Source organism: Carcharhinus amblyrhynchos, chromosome 21 (assembly GCF_965287045.1).
Source record: "Carcharhinus amblyrhynchos chromosome 21, sCarAmb.v2.hapA, whole genome shotgun sequence".
Taxonomy (NCBI): Eukaryota; Metazoa; Chordata; class Chondrichthyes; order Carcharhiniformes; family Carcharhinidae; genus Carcharhinus; species Carcharhinus amblyrhynchos.
Window position 1 is genome coordinate 5371096 of NC_137344.1, and position 26517 is coordinate 5397612.

General features: G+C 42.7%; 1 protein-coding gene across 1 annotated transcript; it reads right to left on the reverse strand.

Annotated features, from left to right (window-relative positions):
* Positions 1 to 2075: 2075 nt before the first annotated feature.
* On the reverse strand, positions 2076 to 18873 carry LOC145356578 (myeloid-associated differentiation marker homolog). Its single transcript, XM_080209356.1, has 2 exons — positions 12673 to 18873; positions 2076 to 3583 (listed from the first exon to the last, which is right to left on the reverse strand). The coding sequence occupies exon 1, from the start codon at positions 13649 to 13651 to the stop codon at positions 12710 to 12712; it is 942 nt and encodes a 313-aa protein (XP_080065482.1). The 5' UTR covers positions 13652 to 18873; the 3' UTR covers positions 2076 to 3583; positions 12673 to 12709.
* Positions 18874 to 26517: the final 7644 nt, after the last annotated feature.

Genomic DNA, 26517 nt, shown 5'->3' on the forward strand with positions numbered 1-26517 from the left:
TTAGTGTTTGAAAAGCAAATGTTTAAAGTGCAGAATAACCTTCAGCTTCTTCTGGGAAGAGGGGCTACAAAATAACAGCAAACTACTGGTTCTCAACAAACGTGGTAAGTAGGTGCCCTTTGTTTACATAAAGTCATAATCACATTCTTTCCACACCTGCTATTAACGATGATTAAATGATAACATAGAACATTACAGCGCAGTACAGGCCCTTCGGCCCTCGATGTTGCGCTGACCAGTGGAACCAATCTAATGACCCTCTAACCTAAACTATTCCAATGCTATCCATATGCCTATCCACAAACCATTTGAACGCCCTTAAAGTTGGCGAGTTCACAACTGCTGCAGGCAGGGCATTCCACGACCTTACTACCCTCTGAGTAAAGAACCTACCTCTGACATCCGACCTATAATTACCACCCCTTAATTTAAAGCTATGACCCCTTGTGTTAGCCATCACCATCCGAGGTAAAAGGCTCTCACTGTCCACCCTATCCAATCCATTGATCATTTTGTATGCTGCACTGCAGTCTGCTACAGCTTGGCTTTTGGGCCACTAGGTGGGGCAAAAGTTCATAAACTACACAAATTGTGCACTAACAGTGCACGAAAATACCTAGCTGAAATGGGATAAAGCTTCTTCATTAAACGGCTGGATCAGACACGGACTTTGCAGTAGGGATAATGCTGAGGCCAGAGAGCTCATCGTTGTTAAAGAGTAAATCACACGGCAGCTTTCAGCATCCACACATACTCAGTTAAATGTGGAATGGTAGCTTGTTGATGTTCATAGAATCCCTACAGTGCAAAGGAGGCCATTCGGCCCATCAAGTCTGCACCGACCACAATCCCACCAATGCTCTATTCCCGTAATCCCCCATATATTTACCCTGCCCAATCCCCTGACACTATGGTCACTGACACATGGTCAATCCACCTAACCCACACATCTTCGGACTGTGGGAGGAAACCGGAGTACTGGAAGGAAACCCATGCTGGACTAGCAATCCAGAAGCCTAGGCTACTGATCCAGAATGATCAGATTGAATGCAATTATGACAAATGGAGAATTTTATAAATCTGGAATTAAAAAGCTGGTATCAGTAATAGTGCCCATGAACCTACCAGATTATTGTTAAAAAAAAATCAGGTTCATCTGCCATCCACACTCAGCCTTGCAACAATCTGGTTGGTTGACTTTTAATCACCCCCTGAAGTTATTCAATTGTCCAGAAAACAGTTCATCGCCTTCACAAATGCAATTTGAGGTGGGCAATGGAACCTTGCCAGCAACAGCCATATCATGTAAATAAACTAAAACAAAACTTGGAAATCAGGAAGTTGCTGTTGACATGCCCTACCCCTGCACAATCCTCACTACACCATTACTTCTGACAACCAGCATCCAAATACACAGAAGTCAAGCTACACTAGAATCCCACTGAGAGAGGGCTGATACAGTCACGTGTACCTGAATTTTTTATGGCATGGTAAAACTTAATTACTTCCAAACAACCTCCCTGCCACTGAAAATTTACCTTTACAAATATTGTGTCTCACTGCTTCAGATTTTAATTAAGATTCTAAAATGATGAAATAACATTTTTTCAAAATCCCCTTAAAATCATGCTGATCTTAGTGGTCCTCAGTTTCACAAAGCCACCTGACACCTCTAACAGTGCAGCATGCCGCAATACAGCACTTTGAGTAGCAGGACTTGAACTCATGACCTTCAGACTCAAAGTATTACCATTGAATGGTATTGACGTAGCTCAATGCAACGTATCTGCCTCCAGGGCATCCATAATCGGTGGTTTTACCCGATGATGTACAACACATGGCTCATGTCACTGCACATCCCCTCACCAATTCAATGCATCACCTGCTCTCACAATGAACACTGGGATTTCTTTTCCACCTGTTTTCATTCCCTCATTAAATCCAGAGAGTTTTCAACAAAAATATTTTATATTCTATTTTTGAGCTGGTTTGTGCCCTGATTTCTGAACCAAATTCAGGAGAAAAATGAAACCCAATTGTTTCAGATCATATTTAATTCTGCTGCTTCTGCTTGTTTCATGTAAAGCATAGTGGCTAGAAGGCAGGGTGACAGAAGGAGCAGGGCAGAGTTTTGCCAATTGCAGGATATTTGTACTCTTAATTAATTCTTGGAATATGGGTGGTGTCAACTGTGCTGGCATTTATTGCCCTTGGGAAGACAATGTTGAGCTTTCATCTTGAACGATTACAGTCTTTGTAGTGAAGGTGCTCCCACAATGCTTTGATATGGCTGAGTGACTTAATAAGTCATTCCAAAGGGCAGTTAAGAGTCAACTAGTATGGTGTGGCTGCTGGAGTCACAGCCCAGGCAAAAATGTAGACTTCATTTCCTTAAAGATATCAGTAAATTGTTTTGAGTATTTACAACAATTTGGCACCTTCAAATTGATATTTTTTAAAAATTGAATTCAAATTCTCCAACGACCTTAGTGGGATTTTCACTCCAGTTCTCTAAACGATTAATCCGGTAACATAAGTGCTACACTACTGTCCCCACAACATTAACACACTCTCTTGAACCTAACCGTGTTAAGTGCCAGTCTATGCTTTTAGTAGTTTGGTCTTTGCAATTAGTTGTACTCGGTCACTACCATGTTTCTGAAGGTGCAAATCACAACATCCCATTTCATCACGGATGAATGTAGCCCAGTCAGGCCAGTCGGAGGCTGATAACTTAGACAAGCAGCTAGTTTTATAACCGATGAAATAACTGAACCTGTATTAGAAAACATTTTCCCTCTATTATTTCTTACAATGGACAAGTTCCGGTGCACAGAAATCACCATTTCTTATGAACAAGCACTGAGTGTGGATGGTAAATACAATAAAATATAGTTTTCAAATAGGAAAGACCAAACAGAGACAAGGATACAGCACATGTTTTAAGAAGTTCATAGTTTACAGCGTAGGCCAGGTGGAATTTTACAAAATAAATCGATCTTGGAACGCCCCGATCGATTCTGTACAAAAAACTTATCTATAATACATAAAATATAAAAAATATATTACTGGGACAGGCGTGCCAGAAGTTAAGGGTAAAGATATATGTCACCCAGTGGAGACACAGACTAGCACTCACTTTAACTGTGAAGAAAGTGCAGTCCCTGCCCATCGACTCAGTCAGTTCTGATTAATCAGTTAATCATACTAGGATGTTTGATCGAGACCACAATCATTTTACACATATGCTGTGACAGCTACTTCTTGCATCACAACTGATACAGTTTAGACCAAATAGAGTTCAAAGTTTTCTTAATACTCGCTAAATAAACATCTTCCTCAGTCAATGCTGAGTCCAATATCTGTGGCTCCCACATGGGTAACTCATCCACTCTCCAACCAGTCGATCAACTCTTTGCTTGAAAAACCTCAGTCTTGTCTGAATTTTCAGATTCAGTGGCAAAGAATGACAGAGACTGTCTGGATCAGAGGTTCCACATTTTTGGGATCAGGAAGACCACCTGCATTCCAGGATCATCCATTGGACCATTTGGCAAGCAGGCAATGCCATCACAGGAAAGACCTAAAACACATGAAGGAAAAAGTCAGACAGGACCATCCCATTTTAACACAGCTGTCTATCCATGGCAAATACACTGGTGACATCCCGCGTTATTGCATACGAAGAGTAAAGCCAAGTGTAATATTCAGATCTGTCAGAGTTAGAAAGTGGAGAGGTAACTGAATTAGATTAAGAGGGAAGTGAAAAGGAAGCAGATGGAAAGGTAGTACAAGAAAATAACTGAGTGTTAAACAGTTCAATTTTATTTATGTACTAGTGAGATTCAAGACACTCCAAAGAAGAATTTCACAGTAACTTCATTGCAGTGTTAATGTAAGCCTTACTTATGACTAATAAATAAACACTACTTCTTTTCTTTAATTGAGCAGCAGTTTTTTTTCAGGCTACAATTCAGACTTTACACCTTTATCATTCAAAAACAATTGAACCTCATTAAACCAATTAGAACCACGTTATCCAATTAAAGAAACACCAGGTCCACAATGTCGCTATTTACTCTGGGTTCGATCGGCTGACATCCTGCTCCCATCATTTGTTTCGAATAAGCCAGTTAACAGATGGAGTTTTAGCTCTCAAGAAACTCAAGGAAGTTGATGGAGAGCAGGGAGGGAGGGATGGAGAGCAGGGAGAGAGAGGGAGAGAGAGGGAGAAGCAAAGTGGAAAATGGGAGAGGGGGGGCAAAGTGCAGGGAAGTTAAGAAAAGATTAAATGAGGACGGACAAATAAGAGGGAGAAGGAGAAGATAGAAAAAAGGAAGGCACGGGACAGGGAGGCTGGAATTTATTCTGTGATGCTTGGTGATGACGGGATGTTTTGAAATGAGATCAGAGAGTTCTGACTGGCAAAGAAAATGTTAGAGTGGAGAGATAACTGAAGTAGATGGAGAAGAGGGAAGTGAAGCATTTGTCATCAATGTTGGCTTGGGGAATTGTATGGGCTTCATGAGAGTTCTTGGTCAGTGTGGGAGGTTATGTCTTTGGGAATACAACTGCCTATATGAAACTAAAGAAAGAATATATTGCTTTTAATCACAAAAAAACTTCAAACATCTAGGTACAGTTCAGGAACATCAAAACAGAAGGAAGCCATTTGGCTACTTGAGTCTGTTCCATGATTCAGTAAGAAGGTGGCTGATCTCTGACCTACCTGTCCTTGTCCCATTTCCCCCAATACTTTTGGTTAACAAAAATCTATCAAGTTCAGACTTAAAAATTAACAACTGGTCTGATGTTAATTGCTTTTGCAGAAAAGACAGAAGTATTTCCCAATTTCACTACTGAAAGATTTGCCTCGAATTTTTAAAAACTGATTACTGAGACAGCAGAAAATGTTTTCTGTGTCTACTTCATCTGTTTCCTTAATATCTCAGAGCAAATCACCCTTCTCAATCTCAGGGAATACAATCTTAGATTGCATATTATCTTTTTGTAATCCTTTCTTCATTCTGGTAAATTTATGAATATATCCTTCCTAAGATGTGGTACTCAATACTGGTTATGGGTGTGTTTAAATCAGAGGTCAGTCGTAACCAGAGGTGTATAACGACAATGGGTCTGTAAGGAGCATGTAGCATAAGGGTCTTTTGGCTAAGATCAAGCCCAAGATGGGATGTAATGCCTTTTCTTGTCTGTAAGAAGTCTCAGAACACCAGGTTAAAGTCCAACAGGTTTATTTGGAATCATGAGCTTTCAGAGCACTGCTTCTTCATCAGATGAGTGGAGAGGTAGGTTTCACAAACATGGCATATATAGAAAATGACAATTACAAGATAATGGTTGGAATATGAGACTATCTTGTCAGCCTTCTGTTTTGATGTCTCTGAGCTGTACCTAGATGTTTTAAGTTTTTTTATGAGATTGGAACCAAACTATCCTCTATTTTATTTTGTATAGGCTGTTTTATTGTATGCCTAACAACATCACCTCCGACACTAACCAACAACTCTCATGAAGTCCATACAACTCCCCAGCCCAACCATCACATTGATGACAAACGCCTCACTTCCCTCTATTCTGACAAGGTCTATTTTGGACCTTGCTGGTTTCTCTTGAGGACCATGAATTGGATTCAATTTGAATTTGTTTTTTTGGAGTAACCAAGGAGATGGATTTGGGTTTTCCCAGTTCACTCTGAGTACTGGCTTTGTAACTTTAAGAATGGAGTGAAAATTTAAAAATAAAATGTGTACAGTGTAAGCCACTAAACAGTGGGAAGGAATTAGATAACATGTATAAAGATGCAAGAGCTACAGAGCAATGATAATGGGGACTTCAATTGCTGGGATTGTAGCAGTGCAACAGTCAGTAGATGAATTCCAGAAATGTGTACAAGGAACTTTCTTAATCAAGTGCGTTTCCAGCATAATGAGAAAAGATGCAACGCTAGGTCTTGTTCTGGAAAATGAAGTGGGGAAAGTGAAACAGGTAGAGAATATTGATCATAATATCAGCAGGTTTAGAATAACAAAGCCATGAATGAGAGTCTAAGCAGCAGATGAGCTGAGAAAGGATGAGCTGGTAAGGAGGTGGAAATAGACAGTATGAGAGATTAAAATGAAATAGAATAAGGGTTATGAAAATCACATACAGAATACAGTTGAAACCAGGCAGAATACAGAGAGCACAGGAGAAATAGAAAAAAGGCAGAGGACGCATGACAAAAGATTAGTGCTAACATAAAAGGGAACCAAAAAGTATTTTACTACACATAAATAGCAAAAGAGTAGTGAAAAGAGGAAATGACTGACTAGGGTCAAAAAAAAAAGAGGCAAAGAACAGGGCTATGGTACTAAATGAGTACTTTGCATTCTTTACCGATGGTAAAGAAGGACTGTAGGAGAAGGGGTAACCAGCCGTGGTTATCGAAGGAAATAAAGGAGAGTATTAAATTAAAAGCTGATGTGTTCAGAGTGGCTAAAAATAGTGGGCGATTAGAAGATTGGTAAAGATTTAAAAATCAACAAAGAATGACGAAGAAGATGATAAAGAAGAGAAAGATACAGTATGAAGCTAAACTAGCTCTAAATATAAAAAAAGACAGTAAAAGTTTTTACAAATATATAAAGAAGAGGAGGCTGGCTAGAGTGAATGTTGGACCCTTGGAGGATGAGAGGGGGGATTTAGCAGTGGGTGATGAAATGGCTGAGGCTTTAAATAAGTTTTTTGCCTCGGTCTTCACGGAGGAGGACACGAATAGTTTGCCGGATATTAAAGACAGAAGGATGGTAGGAGATGAGGGCCTAAATGCGATTATTGTCACTATAGAGGTATTGCTTGATAGACTAATGGGACTGAAGGTGGACAAGTCCTCAGGACCGGATGGAATGCATCCCAGGGTTCTGAAAGAAATGGCAGAGGTGATAGCGGATGCCTTAGTAATTATTTATCAAAATTCACTGGACTCCGGGGAAGTGCTGGAAGGTTGGAAAACGGCTAGTGTTATGCTGCTGTTTAAAAAAGGTAGCAAACAAAAGGCAGGGAATTATAGGCCGGTTAGTTGGAAAAATGCTAGAATCCGTCATCAAAAGAAGAAATAGCGAGGCACCTAGAAAAGAATGGTTTGATCGAGCAGACGCAGCACGGATTCGTTAAGGGGAAGTCGTGTTTGACGAATTTATTGGATTTCTATGAGGATGTGACCAGTGCAGTAGACAGAGGGGAACCGGTGGATGCGGTGTTTTTAGATTTCCAAAAGGCGTTTGATAAGGTGCCTCACAAAAGGTTGCTTCAGAAGGTTAGGGTGCATGGAGTTGGGGGTAAGGTGTTAGCATGAATAGAGGATTGGCTGTCTAATAGGAAGCAGAGTGTTGGTATCAATGAGTGCTATTCTGGTTGGCAGCTGGTGACTAGTGGAGTGCCGCAGGGATCGGTGCTGGGGCCTCAACTGTTTACCATTTATATAGGTGATCTGGAGGAGGGGGCTGAGTGTAGGGTGACGAAATTTGCTGACGACACGAAGATGAGTGGAAAAGTAAATTGCGTGGAGGGTGTGGAAAGTCTGCAGAGAGATCTGGATAGGCTGAGCGAGTGGGCGAGGACCTGGCAGATGGAGTATAATGTTAGCAAGTGTGAGGTTATCCACTTTGGTAGAAATAATGGTAGGAGGGATTATTATTTAAAAGGCGAAAAGCTGCAGCATGTTACGGTGCAGAGGGACCTGGGGGTCCTTGTGCACGAGTCGCAAAAACCCAGTCTGCAGGTGCAGCAGGTGATCAAGAAGGCGAATGGAATGTTGGCCTTTATAGCAAGAGGGGTAGAATATAAGAGTAGGGAGGTCTTGCTGCAACTGTACAGGGCACTGGTGAGGCTGCACTGGAGTACTGTGTGCAGTTTTGGTCGTCGCACTTGCGCAAGGATATATTGGCTTTGGAGGGAGTGCAGAGGAGGTTCACTAGGCTGATACCGGAGATGAGGGGGTTGGACTATGAAGAGAGACTAAATAGACTGGGTCTGTACTCATTGGAGTTTGGAAGGCGGGGGGGGGGGGGGGGGGGGGGTGGAATCTTATAGAGACGTATAAGATAATGAATGGGATAGATAGGGTAGGGGTAGAGAGATTTTTCCCACTTAGAAAGGATAGCAGGTCTAGAGGGCACAGCCTCAAGATAAGGGGGGGGGGGGGTGCAGTTTAGATCAGAGTTGAGGAGGAACTTCTTCACTCAAAGGATGGTGAATCTCTGGAATTTTCTGCCCGTTGAAGTGGTGGAGGCTACCTCGCTGAATATATTTAAGTCACGGGTAGATAGGTTTCTGATAGACAATTAAGGGTTATAAGGAGAAAGCGGGAAAGTGGAATTGATCCACTCCAGATCAGCCATGATCTTACTGAATGGCGGGGCAGGCTCGAAGGGCTAGATGGCCTACTTCTGCTCCTATTTCTTATGTTCTTATGAATGTTACTCACTAGAGAAGAGGATATGTGCGGCAGTAAAAGAGGAACTGATATTTGGATAAAATAAACATTTATAAAGTGGTACAGTACTTAAAAGGATGGCAGAAAGTAGAAACATTACCCAGTCCAGAAGGGATACAGTCTAGCTTACTGAAAGAAGTAAAAAGTTGAAAATGCTACAGGTTTGACCTACAAACTTCTAATCATCCTTTAATACAGGTGAAACTAGAACTAGAGGGCATGGCCTCAAAATGGGTTTAAAAAGAGCAGCTGTACAACAGAGGATTGAAAATTAAGGGATAAACCTTATGATGGGAAAACATTTAAAAATAACTTCTAGGCCAAAATTAATTGGCATTTGGAAAATATAAGCTAATTAAGGAGTCAGTGTGGATTGCTAATAGGCTGTGTTTGATAAACTCGATTGAGTTATTTGATGATGTAAAGTGAGGTTGATGTTGTGTGAATGAACTTTCAGAAAAAGGTATTTGACAAAATACATATGGCAAAAATAAAACTCACAGGATTAAGAGACAGTGGCAACATGGATATGAAATTGGTTTTGGGACAGAAACAGAGTGTAGTGTTGAACAACTGTTTTGTAGACAGAGGGAAATATATACTAATGTTACTCATGGATCAGTATTAGGACAATGCTTTATGATAACAAGACTACAGGAGGACATAAACTGATAAAATAGGCGGAAACATAACAAATAAAATTTAGCACAGGACTGTGAAGTGATACATTTTGGTAAGCAGAAGAGGCAATAAAAACCAAACTTTTTACAATTAAAAGAGAATGCAAGAACAGAGGGACCCTTGGCTATATGCATACAAATCTTGTGAATGTTGAGAACAATTTGAGAAAGCTGTTAAAAAAGCATACGGGATATTTGATTTTATCAATGGAGGCACAGAGTACAAAAGAAAGTAGTTACGCTAAACCTTTATAAAACATTGGTTAAATAAACTTCAGTTGGAACATTTTGTTCAATTCTGGGCACAGGGATGATGACAAGGTCTTAGAGAAGGTATAGAATAAAATTACCAAATTGGTACCAGGGATGAGACACTCCAACATGTGGATGACTGCAGAAAGTGGAGTTATTCTCTTCAGAACAGAGACGTTTAATTTGAAAGGCGATTTGATAGAGATGTTCAAAATCATGAAGGTTTTTAATAGACTAAATGAGGAGCAACTGTTTCCAGTGGCAAGTGTGTCAGTAACCTGGTTACATACAACGAAGGCAAAAAGGCAGCAACTGGAATGATTTTATTTAAACAAACTAAGTTATGTTCAGGAATGCATTGCATGGAAGGATGTTGGAAGTAGAAACAATTCCAAGGAGCATTTAATAAATACACAAGAGGAAGCTATTTTCTATTTTTAGGCTGTGGGAAAACAAGGGGGTGAGATGGGATTAAACTGAACAAACAGCTCTACCAAACAGCCAACAGGCACAATAAGTTCTATGTTGTATCATTCTTCAAGTTGAAGTCCTCATCCTCAGGTGGCTTCAGCAGCCAACCCACACTTTCAAATACAGGTAAACATATCTGGTGTAAAATAATTGAGAATGTATAACATTTTCTGGATATGTTCTATGTTTATTATAAAATGGTGTACAAATAATAAATTTTGCTTTATAATCAATAGTGCACAACACTTGTTAATATGTTAATAAATGGAAATAAATTTGTAGGGCTAAGGATTCAGAGTGGGGGAATGGATCTGCCTGGATTACGGCATGGATTTGATGGGCTGAATGGCCTTCTTTAGTGCCACTATATTTCTAAATAATGCATGTATAGTAGCTTTAATACAATAAATGGTTTTATTTAATCATAGGCATAATAATTGTGGATGAGTAACAAATTTGGCCACAATAAATGCAGCTATGAAACAGAGTAAAACAAATTGATGTGGGTGTATATTAAATATGTACGTAATATATTAAAGTTTCTTTATCACAAGTAGGCTTACATTAACACTGTAATGAAATTACTGTAAAAATCCCCTAGTCGCCACATTCTGGCACCTGTTCAGGTACACTGAGGGAAAATTTAGCGTGGCCAATGCACCTAACCAGCACGTATTTTGGACTGTGGGAGGGAACTACAGCACCCGCAGGAAACCCAAGCAAACACTGGGAGAACATGCAATCTCCACAGTGACCTAAGCCAAGAATCAAACCCTAGTCCCTGGTGGTGTGCTAACCATTGTGTTGCCCCTGCAATGTACCTATTTAATAAGAACATAAGAAATAGGAGCAGGAGTAGGCCATCTGGCCCTTTGAGTCTGCCCCGCCATTCAACAAGATCATGGCTGATCTGTCGTGGCTCAGTTCCACATTCCCGCCCTCTCCCCATAACCCTTAATCCCCTCTCTTATCAAAAACCCATCAACCCGCGTCTTAAAAATATTTAGTGAGGCAGCTTCCACCACTTCAACGGGCAGAGAATTCCAGAGATTCACCACCCTTTGAGTGAAGAAGTTCTTCCTCAACTCCGTTCTAAACCGCCCCCCCTTCATCTTGAGGCTGTGCCCCCAGTCCTACTGTCCTTTCTGAGCAGGAAGAGTCTCTCCACCTCTATCCTATCCATCCCATTCATCATCTTATACGTCTCAATGAGATCTCCCCTCATTCTTCTAAAATAAGCATGGATATTACAGTAACCATATAAATAATTCATTTGGCCATGGCATTTTAATGTGAAAGGATGAAGAACTGGGAGATTTTCACAGTAACTTCATTGCGTTGTTAGTATATGCCTACTTGTTACACTAATAAACTTAAAAAGGCTGCAATCATAGAATCCCTACAGCTTTATATGGCTCCTGCTCTTACTACAAAAAACTACAAAGGGTTATGGACATAGTCCAGTTCATCATGCAAACCAGCCTCCCATTCATTGACTCCATCTTCAGAGAAGCAGCCAGCATAATCAAGGACACCCTGGACATACTCTCTTCTGTCAGGAAAGAGATACAAAAGTCTGAGAACTGACTCAAGAACAGCTTCTTCCCTGCTGCCATCAGCCTTTTGAATGGTGTTATCATATATTAAGCAGATCTTTCGCTTCACCCTATGGCTTCAACACTATATTCTGCAGCCTCTCCTTTCCTTCTCCCCTAAATACTCTGTGAATGGTATGTTTTGACTGTCTAGTGTGCAAGAAGTGATACTTTTCAGTGTATCCCAATACACATGACAAAAATAAATCAAATCAGTACAAAAGGAGGCTATTTGGCTCATTGAGTCTACACTGACTCTCTGACAGAGTATTTTAGTAAAAAGTCTGACAACACCAGGTTTTAGTCCAACCGATTTATTTGATAGTAAACTCACTAGCTTTCAAGGGGATTCCCTCTTCTTCAGGTGAATGGAGAACTCTCCATTCCTGGTGTTGTCAGACTTTTTACTAAAATACTCTGTCAGAGAGTCAGTGCAGACTCAATGAGTCTGGTTCAGGTGAATGGAGAACTCTCCATTCACCTGAAGAGGGAATCCCCTCGAAAGCTAGTGTGTTTACTATCAAATAAAATCGGTTGGACTAAAACCTGGTGTTGTCAGACTTTTTACTGTGTTTACCCCAGTCCAACGCCAGCATATCCACATCAAGAGTATTTTACCCAGGTCTTTTCCCTCACCTTATCCCTGTAACCCCACACATTTACCATGGCTAATCCCATCTAATGATGAAGTAAAATGAATTCTCCAGATCATTGAATCATAGGATCCCAATAGTGCAAGCCGTACAGTGCCTGTATCAAAAACAATCTCACCTAAACCTTATCCCCGTAACCCCATATATTTACCCTCAACATTAAGGGACAATTTAGCATGGCTAATCCACCTAACCTGCACATCTTGGGACACAAAGGAGCAATTTAGCATGGCCAATCCAATGCAACCTGCATATCAGGCAGCATGGTAGCAGTGGTTAGTACCGCTGCTGCATTGTACCAGGGATCTGGGTTTGATTCCTGGCTTGGGTCACTGGCTGTGTGGAGTTTGCATATTTTCCCTGTAGGTTTCCTCCCACAGTCTGAAAGACGTGCTGGTACTTTGCTTTTACACTTGGGACATTAAAGGGCAATTTAGCATGGCCAATCCACCTCTCTTTGGAGCAAGTACATTGAAAAAAAAATGAAAGTTTGCCACGGCAGCCAAGGAACAAGAAGCCCACCTTACCCCTCAGCTCGTTGTCCAGCTTGTCTCGGCTGTCAGATCAGCTCCTGGAGCAGTTGAGTTTGATGGAGTAGGCGAGATCAGCCAGGTAGGCCAGGAAGTTGAGGACGAGCAGGGCGGTGAACAGGACCAGCCGGTTCCGCCAGCAGTCCACCTGCGAGCACTTGGTCAGCCAGTCGGCATGGCGGACGAGATGGAGGCTCCAGGCCAGCAGCACGGCCAGCTGGAGCAGCACGGCCAGGCTGCCGAAAGCGAGCAGGACACGACGAAAGGACAACGGTCCGCACGCCCGGCACTCGCCCACCATCATCACTATGACAACCAGCGCCATCAGCGCGCAGGCGCACAGCGCGCCCAACCCCCACCACAGCCCGCTGCATTGTGGGTGTGCCGCCGTTGCCAGGGTGACGGCGAGCAGGCAGGCCAGAGAAACCTCCAGGACCTTCAGCAGGCCGGGCCCGCTGGCCATGTAACCGCCTTTCCCCTCCGCCTTGCTGATCAGCAGCTCGGCCGAGTAAGCCAGGAAAGCCAGGCATGAGGCGATGGTGGCGGCGGTGCAGTAGGGGCACTGGAGGCCGTTCCAGGCCTGAGGCTCGGCAGTAGCGGGGGTGGCGGTGGTGGTGGTGGAAGAGGTCCGAGCCGGTTCCGCCACGCTCAGCACCAGCAGCGGGTAGGTGACCGAGGCGGCCAGGTTCATCAGAGCGGCAAAGGCAGCCAGGGTGATGGGCAGGTTCTTCCAGGAGATGGCGAGGAGGCTGTGGAACTGAGTGAACTCCACCAGGAAGACGAGCAGAGTGGCGGCGAAGGAGAAGCACCAGGTGAACATGGCAAAGGTGGCGAAGGGTCGGCTCGGCAGGGCCTCGTCCCTGCCCCCCGCCACCGCCGCCAGGCTGAAGGCCGTGCAGGCGAAGAGCATCTCCAGCAGCCGCACCACCGCCTTCGGGGAGGTCAGATTACTCATGTCGCTGAACCTGACCGGCATCTTTCTTCTGGGGGACCCCAACCTTCTGCCAGCACACAGCCACCAAATATCCAATAGTTGTCAGCACTGTCACCGTCCCGAATGGGCAATAACTTACTACACCTGCCCTGCCTGCCTCCCCGTCTATATAGAGAGGAAGGTCGGCCAGAACGTTTCCTGTTTCGCTGGAAATTCTTGACAGAGATGCCGCCTTGTCAGATGTAAAGTGACCTAATTAGTAACCACAGTAGCAGCCATGCGAATGACTGTCAGGCTTAGGAAACCGCAGCTTGTCTAGGTGAGTGTAATCTTTCCAACACGAGGCAGCTGCCAAAATACTCTATTAAATGCAAAAGTTGACTGGGTGTCAGGACAGGAATAAAGCAGCTGGTGAAGGGGCAGATTTGCCCCCTCACCGCCCCCCTCGCCATATTTTGACAGGAACATCAGATCTCGACACATCCCAGCCATGTATCACAATTGCCGCAGCGCAGTTAGCTGCCATTCGAACCCATTGTATCTCCGAATGAGTGCCCTTGGTGCCTCCTCCCTCTTCTTGCACTTTCAGATAACAATTTAGTTCCTTTTTGAATGTTTCCTTTGGCACTTCGTTACTCTCGGGTAGTGCATTCCAGATCTCAGCCAATTGCTATTCATCAGGTCACTTTTTTTAGCCATTAATTTAGATTTGCTCCTAAGTGGGAGCGGATTTTCTCTATTTATGCTTGTCCATCGCCTCCTGATTTTGAATACGTCTCTCCCATCAGCCTTTTCTCCAAGGGGTATTGCCCTAACTTATCCACTCTATCTTTCTAACTGAAGTTCCTCACCCTGGAACCAATACTGTGAATATTTTCTGCACTTCAATGCTTTCACGTTTTTCCTAATGTGCAGCATTCAACAGGACATACTCGAGCTGAGACCAAACTAATATCTTATACAAGTTTAACATAATTTCCCTGCTCTTGCACACTAAACTCAGATTAATAAAGTCAGGGATACTGTTTGCTTTATTAACTGTGCTTGCCCTAAAAATAACAAAAACAAAAGTCAATAAAGGAAAAACATTCCAGTTAGACCCCCTTGGGTCATCAAAATCAGTCCAGATGTTTACATGGACTAACTGTTACCAATAAAGTCCCTTATTGCTGCTTATAGTAAGTGATACTGCTGTTCTGACAGAATGGAGACAATACAACTAAACTGGAGCCAATTCAGCTATCCCATCAAACTGCAATGTATTTCAAAGGCTCACTATGTTCATTGTGTTTCAATTGAGTGTTTAAGTGTATTCAGCTAGTGAGTGTTTGCTTCTGCTCCTATTTATAAACATGATGTGGAGACGCTGTCGTTGGACTGGGGTAAACACAATAAGAAGTCTCATAACACCAGGTTAAAGTCCAACCGGTTTATTTGATAGCAAACACCACTAGCTTTTGGGGCTTTGCCCCTTCGTCAGTCACCTGACTGTGAGACTTCGTACCCTATTTATAGAGGCAGACTGAAGCTGTGATTTTCTGATTTGCAGATGCATATTTGTAACATGTCTCTGACTAAATGCTTATGGATAAAGATTATGCAAGCATTCAATCCTTCACTGCCTATCTAAAACAGACTGGAATTTTACTGCCGTACCCGCTGCAGGAATTAGAGCAGGCAAGGGACGGAACATGTACAGGTCCATTGGCCTCAGGTGCACTTTTATGGTTTTGGGCCATAAAATTCCATCCATTATGTTTACTCTCAAAAGAACTGCTTAACATCAAGTCTCTCACTAGGTTTACATAATAAAAGTATTACAATTGTAAAAATGCTCACTGTGAGTGTTATCCTCCAACAAAGTTTTTTACCTTGTAGCACGTTTTGAATTGTGATAATAAATGTGCAGACAAATGGGTGATGGGTAGACTGATTTGTGTTGTAAACATTTTATGTCTTAACTTTTAACTTCCAAGGATCTGAGTTATTGATCTCAGCTCCACTGCTTCAACTGAAGTTGAAATCCTCTCTGTGGCATGAGGAAAGATCTGAAAGTGGATTATCCCAGGTCTCTGTTAGCAGGCTATCAAGCCCATACCCTGGCCAGAGAGAGTAAGAAGTGCAAATAACCAGACAAATCTCGTCCTTGCAGACAAAAATTATTTATACTGAAGACCCTTCATGATGCACCTTGCCTCATTCTTCATGGTCTGCACTGCATCTCATCTCTCCACAATGTTTGCACCTGACTTTCTAATTGCCCCACACCTTTCACAGCTTACTTCTCCTCTCCACCTCATCTTGCCACATAGTGAGTTCCCAGCTCTGCTGTGTCCTGTTCAAAGTGGTTTAACTGTTACCAATGCTAAAATTATACCACATACTTTAATTTCAATATTGGCATTACTGGTAAAGCCACCATTTATTATCCATTGTTAGTTTCTCAGGCTTTGAACCACTGATAGCAGTTTGATGCAACTGAGTTATTCACTAAGCCACTTTAGATAGCAGTTAAAAGTTAATTGGTGTGGAATGCTGTGGTCAGGTCGAGTAAGGACAGCAGGTTTCCTTCATTAAAGGCCTTCTTTTGGGTTGTACTACAATCTGACCAACATCTTTGTAGTCAGTTTTACATCATCCAGATTTTAAAATGATTTGAAATTCTCAAACTGCTACGATTGGGTTTGAACTCATTTTCTGCATTATTATTTTAATAACCACAACACTGAGACCTGTGAAAAGCAAGCTGTGGTTTCACAACAATGAGGAAATTAGGCAGTGAAGGGTGAATGTGCCATCACTTTAAACTCTGCACAGTTTGCAAGAACTGACCACAGATGCCCTGAATAGAACAATGTTCTACATCAATACCTCAGCTCACTTCTGCTCGGCGCAGCTTTTATTTTTAGTATATTTTTCATGTTGATTTTTCCTCCCCACTGTATTGAAAAAAATTATTCTGCAACAAGCTGGACCATGTGGTAGGGTAGAGGGAGATATATCTGGCATTAAGCAGGACCTGACCCAGGAGAGCTCGACACATACTGGGAGGAACCACAATTCTGCATGGGGTTTGGGTGGAAGGATAAGGAAGCCTGCTTCTCCCAACTCCTGAGGAGATCATTGTCTGCATCATGAGGCTAGTTGCATTTAGTTGAGAATGTCAGGATTTTCCTAACTTCTGCCCCTTCTAAACTCCCGAAACACCACATTCCATGGAAAGTGACCAGTCCAGGTAGGATGCCCTGACGAGCACTCAGATCTTGCGCAGACCAGCTGGCAGGGGTATTTACAGACATCTTTAACCTCCTTGCACCAATCTGAGGTCCCTACCTGCTACAAGAAGATGACAATCATCCCTGTACCGAAAAAAGCCAGGCAGCATATCTTAATGATTATTGCCTGGTAGCTCCAGTATCCATCATTATGAAGCACCTCGAGAGGTTAGTCATGGCACGCATCAACTCCAGTCTCTGAGATTGCCTGGATCCACTACAGTTCATCTATTATCATAACAGGTGCACAATAGATGCCATCTCCCTGACCCTACTCAACCCTGGAACACCTGGATAACAAAGACACATATCGGACTCCTATTTATTGACTACAGCTCAGCCTTCAACAGCATTATCCCTACAACACTCATCTCCAAGCTCTGTTGCCTAGGGCTTGGCTCTCCCTCTTCACCAGGATCCTAGACTTCCTAACCTACAGACTGCAATCAATAAGGACAGGTAATGGTGGCACTTACATTGTTATCCTCAACACTGGTGCCCAACAAGACTATGTCCTTATTCTCCTACTATATTCCTTATACACTTATGACAGTGTGGCTAAATTCCACTCCAACTCCGTTTTCAAGTTTGCTGATGACACCACTGTAGTGAATCAGATTTCAAACAACGATGAGATGAAGTACAGAAAAGAGATAGAGAATCTGCTGAACTGGTGCAATAATAATAATCTCTCCTTCAATGCTGATAAAATGGAGATAGTCGTCGACTTCAGAATGCATAATGGAGGACATGCCCCTCTCTGCATCAATGGGATGAAATGAAGATGGTCAAGAGCTTCAAGTTTCTAGGTGTTCAAATCAACAACCTCTCCTGGTCCCTCCATGCTGTCAGTATAGTTAAGAAAGCTCACCTTTGCCCCTGCTCGCTCAGGAGGATAAGGAAATTCAGCATGTCTGATATGACTCTCACCAATTTTTTTATGTGCACTATATGGGGGTATCTTATTGAAACTTACAGGATACTGCGAGGGCTGAATCGAATGAACGTGGAGAGGATGTTTCCACTAGTAGGACTAGAGGGCGCAACTTCAAGCTAAAGGGATGATCCTTTAAAACAGAAGTGAGGAGGAATTTCTTTAGCCAGAGAGTGATGAATCTGTGGAATTGCTGCAGAAGGCTATAGAGGCGAGATCATTGAGCATCTTTAAAACAGAGATAGATAGGTTCTCGATTAATAAGGGGATCAGGGGTTATGGGGAAAAGGCAGAAGAATGGGATGAGAAAATTATCAGCCGTGATTGAATGGCGAAGCAGACACAATGGACCGAGTGGACTAATTCTGCTCTATGTCTTATGAAGTCGTCAAAATGACCTTGTCTGCAATTTGAGTGGCTTGCAGTCTCATGCATAACCTTTGCAGCATGACAGGCAATTTTATAGCTCGGCCCAAGATTATCCAGGATCCTGGCATCACATCAGATGGTCAGCCTATCACATAAGCAGGACTGTCCTTTACAGGCTTTTGACACACATTTGGGATACCCATCTGGAGAACTTCTAAACAGGCCATGCTGCATGGGCTGGAAACCACTGCCATACTGGTCATCCAACTTGAAGCCTCTCATGTGGCTTCTACTGCTAGCAGAGATGCACAACTGAATTTTTCAGCTGTTGACTCTTAACTGTATTTGGAAATGCCTCCTCAGGCAGGTAGCAATGGACAATCATGTTGGCCATGCCACTGATGTCTTTATTACATAAACTAAAATTCACTATCTATTCAAACATGTAAGAACTGAGATAGGATGAGACAACAGTTATTATTGCTTGTGTAGTATCACAGTATGAGTCAGTGCCAGGAGAGGAGGAGAGAAATAATTAAATGGAGTGGGGGAGGAGAAGGGAAACTTAAAACAAACATAAATGGAAAATTATAAAGTTCACACTCCTAATATTAGATAAGCATCAGAAAGCGATTATCGTTTTAAAACTATGAGCTGTTGCTATGTTTTGCAATCATATTTTTATATTCTGGAAAATAAAATGATTGTTCACATCCTGATTTACAGGTCCTGGAGCTGTACTTTAATGACAAATCAGATCATGGTTAAGAGTCAGAAAGGAAAAAAAAACTGATGTAGAGAGATAAATTAAGCATTGTTATGCCCCAAGATAGCACAGTACACATCATCCACTTAAAAACAATGGCTTCGGCTTTTCCATACAGCTCCTGTTATTCAGACATTAAACACCATTCCAACCAGCAAATGTGGCAGATAGTCAGCTGAAAGGTTTGCTCCCCAGACCCAAAAAGAGCTCTGCTTCTAATTTCAAGGTCAATTTGGAGCATCATTTGGTTGAATTATAATATTGGACAAGTCACCAGGACAGAACTCCCCTGTTCATCAGATATAAATCAGACCGTCGGTGGCATCATTTACATCCACAGACTGACATGGTCTCTATTTAGTGTCTCATCTGAAGGACACATGAGCCAAAGCACTGATGTGTGTGCCTCAACTGGCTGACAAAGAAACATGTTAACTCTCTAAAATCGACCTCAAAAGTGATTACCATCAGCTGCAGAGCACATGATGTCCACAGCATTGTGGCTTCTTAACGAGCGACAGCTTTTTTTTTCCCCACAAATAACCTTATTTTGACTTTTCTTCAGTTGGAGCATTTAGATCATCAGATTTGGGTAATTTCTTCAACCTAACAAACCAGGAAATCTCCCTGTCCCTTCCTAAAACCCACCTCCTAAACTTGATCAAACACTAAAACCAAAAAATGATTAGACTTAAAGAAAAATTCTATTCACCAAAATGCCCCCATAAGGCCTACCAAAACTAATGTAAACAAAAACAAGAAATATGTTTCAAATCAAGCCCAATGTTGTTTCAGCATTCAGCTCTAGCTATTTACTAATTCTCTCTTAACTTTCAAGATCACTGTATCTGTATATAATCGATTGCCCAGTTGGATCTTTCCTGGCCGGCCTGCCATATTTTAGTCTTTATATCTTCAGCTTATTCAAAACTGCTGCCATTTTCTAATTTGTAGCTCCTAATCACTCATCACCTTCTAAATTTACTGGCCAACATTAGACCTCTATCCAGCAATGCCTCTTTTTCTTTTGTCAATCTCTCCATGGCATTGCCTACTACTCCCTGCCTCTGTAACCTGCAGTATTCTGCTAACCCACCAAGAAATCTTGCATCTCTCCAAATCTGGCTTCTTGCACATTGCCAGCTCTCTTTGCCCCATCGTTGCTTGTCATGCTTTCAGCTGTCTACAGCTGTCAGGGGTGCTATAAAAATACAAATTGTTATTGTTTACAGAGCAACATGTTCCTGTGACAGAGCAAATATTGTTGTTCTGCATTATCTGTGAAAATTAGCACGATGACAACCTGCTGGTCCCACCTAAGGTGTTACAGCTAAGACAAATGTTCAGGTAACCTTCCTGAAAAATTCTGAATGCTGAACCATCGATGTTTTTGGTGAAGTGTTAGAAGCCTCAATGCAATGATTTAGGTTTCAGATTGTGTGTGGAGTTAAGCAGCCTTGTTACCAACCATGAACGCTGGTGTGAACTACCTATTTATTTAAAGTTTATTTATTATTGTCACAGATAGGCTCACATTAACTCTGCAAGTTACACGAAAATCCCCTAGTTGTCATACTCTGGCGCCTGTTCGGGTACACTGAGGGAGAATTTAGCATGGACTATGCACCTAACCAACATGTCTTTCAGACTGTGGGAGGAAACCGAGCACCTGGAGGAAATCCACGCAGACACGGTGAGAATGTGCAGACAGTACCCAAGACCGGGAATCAAACGCAGTCTCTGGGCTGCAACCTGAATTGATATGAAGTTGTTATGGAATTGTAACAGCAGCATTATAGTCCTAAAATGACTATTTCATTAAGATCTTAAACTACTTAAGAGTTCCTAGTTTTATTCGTGTCTCCAATTTCCACTTTGCACTCAATTTATCCATTGAGATCCACCACCTTTACCATTTTTACCGTTTATATAGATGATCTGGAGGAGGGGGCTGAGTGTAGGGTGACAAAATTTGCTGATGACACGAAGATGAGTGGTAAAGCAAATTGCGTGGAGGGTGTGGAAAGTCTGCAGAGGGATCTGGATAGGCTAAGCGAGTGGGCGAGGACCTGGCAGATGGAGTATAATGTTAGCAAGTGTGAGGTTATCCACTTTGGCAGAAATAATAGTAGGAGGGATTACTATTTAAAGGGCGAAAAGCTGCAGCATGCTACGGTGCAGAGGGACCTGGGGGTCCTTGTGCATGAGTCACAAAAACCCAGTCTGCAGGTGATCAAGAAGGCAAATGGAATGCTATCCTTTATAGCGAGCGGGATAGAATATAAAAGTAGGGAGGTCTTGCTGCAACTGTACAGGGTACTGGTGAGGCCACAGCTGGTGTACTGTGTGCAGTTTTGGTCGCCGCACTTGCGCAAGGATATTTTGACTTTGGAGGGAGTGCAGAGGAGGTTCACTATGCTGATACCGGAGATGAGGGGGTTGGACTATGAGGACAGGCTGAATAGACTGGGTCTGTACTCTTTGGAGTTTAGAAGGATTAGGGGGGATCTTATAGAGACGTATAAGATAATGAAAGGGATGGATAGGGTAGAGGTAGAGAGATTCTAACCGCTTAGAAAGTATAGCAGGACTAGAGGGCACAGCCTCAAGATAAGGGGGGGGGCAGTTTAGAACAGAGTTGAGGAGGAACTTCTTCACTCAAAGGGTGGTGAATCTCTGGAATTCTCTGCCCGTTGAAGTGGTGGAGGCTACCTTGCTAAATATATTTAAGTCACGGGTAGATAGGTTTTTGACAGACAAGGGAATTAAGGGTTATGGGGAGAAAACAGGAAAGTGGATCTGATCCACTTCAGATCAGCCATGATCTTATTGAATGATGGAGCCGGCTCGAAGGGCTAGATGGCCTACTCCTGCTCCTATTTCATATGTTCTTATGTTCTTACCTCCACCCTCAACTCCATTCCCACTGAACTACTGACCATCCAACTTCCATTCTTGGCCCGCAAGACATTGTAGATGTTTCCCTTACTTATGAAATGATCCCAAATCCAGTCAGTTTTTGGTGTTTCAGGAAGTGATCAAATCCCACTATGAATGCTTCATTTGAGTCAGTGTTTGCTGCACTAGAGGGCAGTCATTAACAACACAAAAGCAGAAAATGCTGGAAAATCTCAGTTACCTCTATCCTCTTTCCACAGATCCTGTCAGACCTGCTGAGATTTTCCCATGTTTTATGTTGTGGATTCCCGTGTTTTATGTTTGCAGTTGTGGATGCGCCTAGTTTGGGGGCGTTTAAGAGATCCATGGATAGGTTTATGGATGGAAAGGGTTTGGTTTAGGTTAGAGGGTCATTGTTTTTTAACTGGTCGGCGCAACATCGTGGGCCGAAGGGCCTGTTCTGCGCTGTAATGTTCTATGTTCTATGTTTTTGTTTCAGATTCCAGCCTCTGCAGTAATTTGGCTTTATATTAGGACAGTCATTGAGTTTGATTTCCTTTAATCCACACTCACAAGATTGGTGGGGGAAGTGGAGGCCTCCCTTCTCCAACCTCAACATGGCCTGGAGTTTCCTGTATTGATAACCAGTTCAATTCATGAAATGCTCCTGGCACAATCTTGTTAACACATGAAAACATACCAATGACCCCAAACATCCCATAAGATGGAAGTTGTGTTGCAAATAGGATCAACACTGCAGCAGCAGAAGAGGTAGGAAGGGACATTAATGGTCTATAGAGCTTTCAAATATAACAAACCTACTATTCAGAACTGAGACCAAGGCCTACAGCAATTTAAGGATTGGAGGAGATGAAGGGCAGACATTTCCCGTCCTTTCAGCCACGGAAATTGTAGCAGGCGGTACAGGACCTTGCAAAGGATTTTCTGGTCTTGGGGCAAGCGTGGCTGGAAAATCCTGCCTGAAGTCTCTGCCAGATGCTATTACATTTACAACGTTAGAATCATTCCCATAGACTCAAACTCACCTGTCTGCAGGTGATCTTGGGGAACAGGAACAAAGGCTTTAACAGGAAAGAAATAGGTTTGGAGGCTGATACCTACCACCTGCCAGATATAGAAGGCGAAATCAAGGCCAAGGGTGAGGAGCCTGCCAAGCATCTCCACTCAAATACCCCCATGCTCTTCTCCCACATTGATCAATAGGCAGGATGGTAAAGACAAAAGGCAGACCAAAGATCCTGAAAGTCACTAGGTGATTGCACGCCTTGAATTAAGCTGGTTACTTTTCTCAATTGCATTATTAATGTAGCATAAAAAGATATGCCAATCGAGGGGGATCAACATGAGTTCCATAAACCCCAGCAGTCAACAAACCCAAGACTCGCTCTGCCCTTAGGTCTCAAGAATTCAACTGGCTGCTTACTAGCCTGAGGGTTAGCAACACTCACAACACTCGCCCACCCCCTCTGTATCCCTCCCTGAACAGCAAACACCGTCCACTTTTCTCCTCTTATCTCCCCAATCACTTTCACCTCTCTTCAGCCACATCACTCCTGCAGCGTGCCTGCCTGTGAGATGAGTAGAAAGACTTAACAGTGGGTATGAAAATAGCAAGACCTGCAGATCAAGTTCAGGCAAAGTCAGCAGCCACAATTAATTGGAGACAGAAGTGAGGAATGTGACATGTTATCGCCTACAGGGATAATTGCAAAAATGAGTAGTATCAGAATTGGTACTTAAATGATTAAAAAAACTCGATGGGTTGCAGTACAGTTACTGTGACTAGTGGGGATTTTTTAAATATAAAACCACACCTTCCTCAATTATTCTTACTCATTACAACCAGAAGGCAACTATTTTGGCCATTTTAGTTTGAAAGTTCCAATGGGGGCAGAAGTTGAGTGGGTGCGGGGTGGTTGATAACTATTTTCCACATTGGTATGGCTGAAAGCAAAACAACTGACTAAGCATTCAAAGAAATCTCAGTATATTCTTACAAATTGTTCTGCCAGATTTAATGGTCAATGTCATATGAAGATCAATCAGCTAATTCTGAAAGAAAGAAATTGTATTTATATAGCCCTTTTCATAACCTCAATGTGTTTCAAGATTCTTCACAGCCAGTTAAGTACTTCTCAAAATGTAATCATTGTTCTAATATAAGAAATGTGATAGCTGATTTGCCACAGTGAACTGCCAGAAGTAGCAACATGAAAATACTTAAATATCTTTTTCAATGGTAATGGTTGAGGGATAAATAATGGTTAGGACATTGGAAAGAATTCTCCACTTTTAGAATCAGTCTTGTCCACCTGAGATGACAAATGGACCTTTGGTTTTAACATTCAGCAGCATAGTAGTTAGCACTGCTGGCTTACAGCTCCAGAGACCCAGATAAATTCCAGTCTTGTGAGACTGGGTGGAGTTTGCATGTTCTCTGGTGTCTGCAGTGGGTTTCCTCCGGGTGCTTCGATTTCTTCCCACAGTTCAAAAGGTGTGCAGGTTAGATGGATTAGCCAGGTTTACAGGGATAGGACAGGGGGTAGAGTCTGGAAAACGTACTCTGTCGGAGAATTGGCGTGGGCTCAATGGGCTGAATGGCCTCCTTCTGCACTGTGAGGATTGTGTCACTGCATCCAAAAGATGTACTATGACAGTGCAACACTCCCTTAGTACTGCATTAAGAGTGTTCACCAGATTTTGTGTCATGCATCTGGAGTGGAACTAGAATGAACTCTCAGAATTTAAACTGCACTTCCAGCATCATTCCAGACTTTCAAAGCCTGGCACACAGTTTTTCCCAAAACAAATCTCAGTTCTTCTCACAGGGACCAAGGCTAAGCAGATGTTTTAATGCAGAGATCACTGAAAGGGTCAAATGGACTTGATACATTAACACTGTTTCTCTCTCCACAGATGCTGCCAGATCCGCTAAGTTTATCCAGTATTCTCTGTTTTTATTTCAGATTTCCAACATCTGCAGTATTTTGCTTTTGTTTGCAATATTCAGGTTGTTTACACAGCTTTTGATTTACCATCAATCACCCGTTATGTCATAGAATCACTACAGTGCAGAAGAAGGCCATTTGTCCCATCGAGTCTGCACCAACCACAATTCCACCCAGGCCCTATTCCCATAACCGTACTTATTTACCCTGCTAATCCCCCTGACACTAGGGTCAATTTAGCACAGCCAATCAACCTAATCTGCACATTTTTGTACTGTGGGAGGGAACCGGAGTACCCAAAGGAAACCCCTGCAGACATGGGGAGAATGTGCAAACTCCACACAGACAGTGGCCTGATCCCCTGGGTCACTGGCGCTGTGAGACAGCAGTGCGAACCACTGTGTCACCATGTCACCCTTTATCCATTGATTAAACCTCATCTTCTAATACTTTGGGTGACCACAACAGATAAGATTACTCCATGACTTGGTCTATGGTCCAAAGGTCACAGAATGCTGTAGAGAAGTACTTCTGATAAGCAAAAAAAAATTTTAACATTGTAGCTCGAGCGAGTGCAAAACAAAATATTTAGCCTAAAAATCAGTTGCGTTGGGCAGCATGAAAAGCAGAGATAATTTAGGAAAACAGGTTATTACTGAACATTATTGAGTAATTAATCAAAGCACAACCACCACCATCCCCACCCATTCTGGTCCTGCCCCTTGGCACAGCCAGGTTGGCACTACCATGGTGCTAGGGGCAGAACCAGGCCCCTGACCATCTGGGGACAACACTCACCTCCAATCCCAGTGTGGTAGTCATATCTGGTCTCTGTTTTTGGAGACCAATAGTCATTCCACTGGCATGACGCCACACTGGTGGGTGGGAATGGATGACATTCCCGGGAGATCCGGCATTAAGCTGGTTTTGAGTACATGTTAACGAATGATAACCAGGTTCACAAATCTGGTAGACGTGAACCTGATTACGATGCCGGCGGGGAAGATCTCATTCTGAGATCTCCCCGCTGCAAGTCCCATTCTGGCCTTTTCATAAAGAGTTTCCGGCCATGGTGGGATTTGTGCCTGCGTCAAATTGAGCCAGAAAAATCGCCCCCGATATCTCCAGTGATTTGGGATCACTCGGATTCAGGGGGATTCCATGCTGTCCAGTCTTTACTTGTCATATCAACTGTATCCTCATCAGGTTTCCAGATCCCAGCAATAGGCTAATCTCTTCTTCTCCAGGTTTTGCACCAGCCCACTCCTCATGATCTCTGGCTCTGCTCCTCTAGCCTGTTCCATGCACCAGAGAACTCCATAAACTGACCATTTTCCCTGCCCGGCACTTTGCAGCACTATCATTGCCTGCTGACAGAGGCCCAGTGTGACTTCCCTGCGGCAACAAGTGCTGGTCTTGCCAGTGATGCACACATTCCACGAATGAATAAAAAAAGGTGACTTTGGGATTCACCTGCAATCACATTGTTACTGTACTGCAGCTAGGGAACAGAACACTTTCCCATTTGAGGCCCTCGGTGTCAGGATTAGATTTAAACTGAAAAATGTAACAAATCTGAGAAATTTCACAAAGCCTGAAGAGGGCAGAATTTCCTCAAAGCCAGTGTAAGTTTGATGGAAATTCAGTGGAAACTTAGTTTGCACAGGCAGACTTCCCAAATCATTCAGATCAGTACT

Coding starts and splice junctions, on each gene's coding strand:
- LOC145356578 (XM_080209356.1), bottom strand. CDS start 13,651: ATGCCGGTCAGGTTCAGCGACATGAGTAATCTGACCTCCCCGAAGGCG.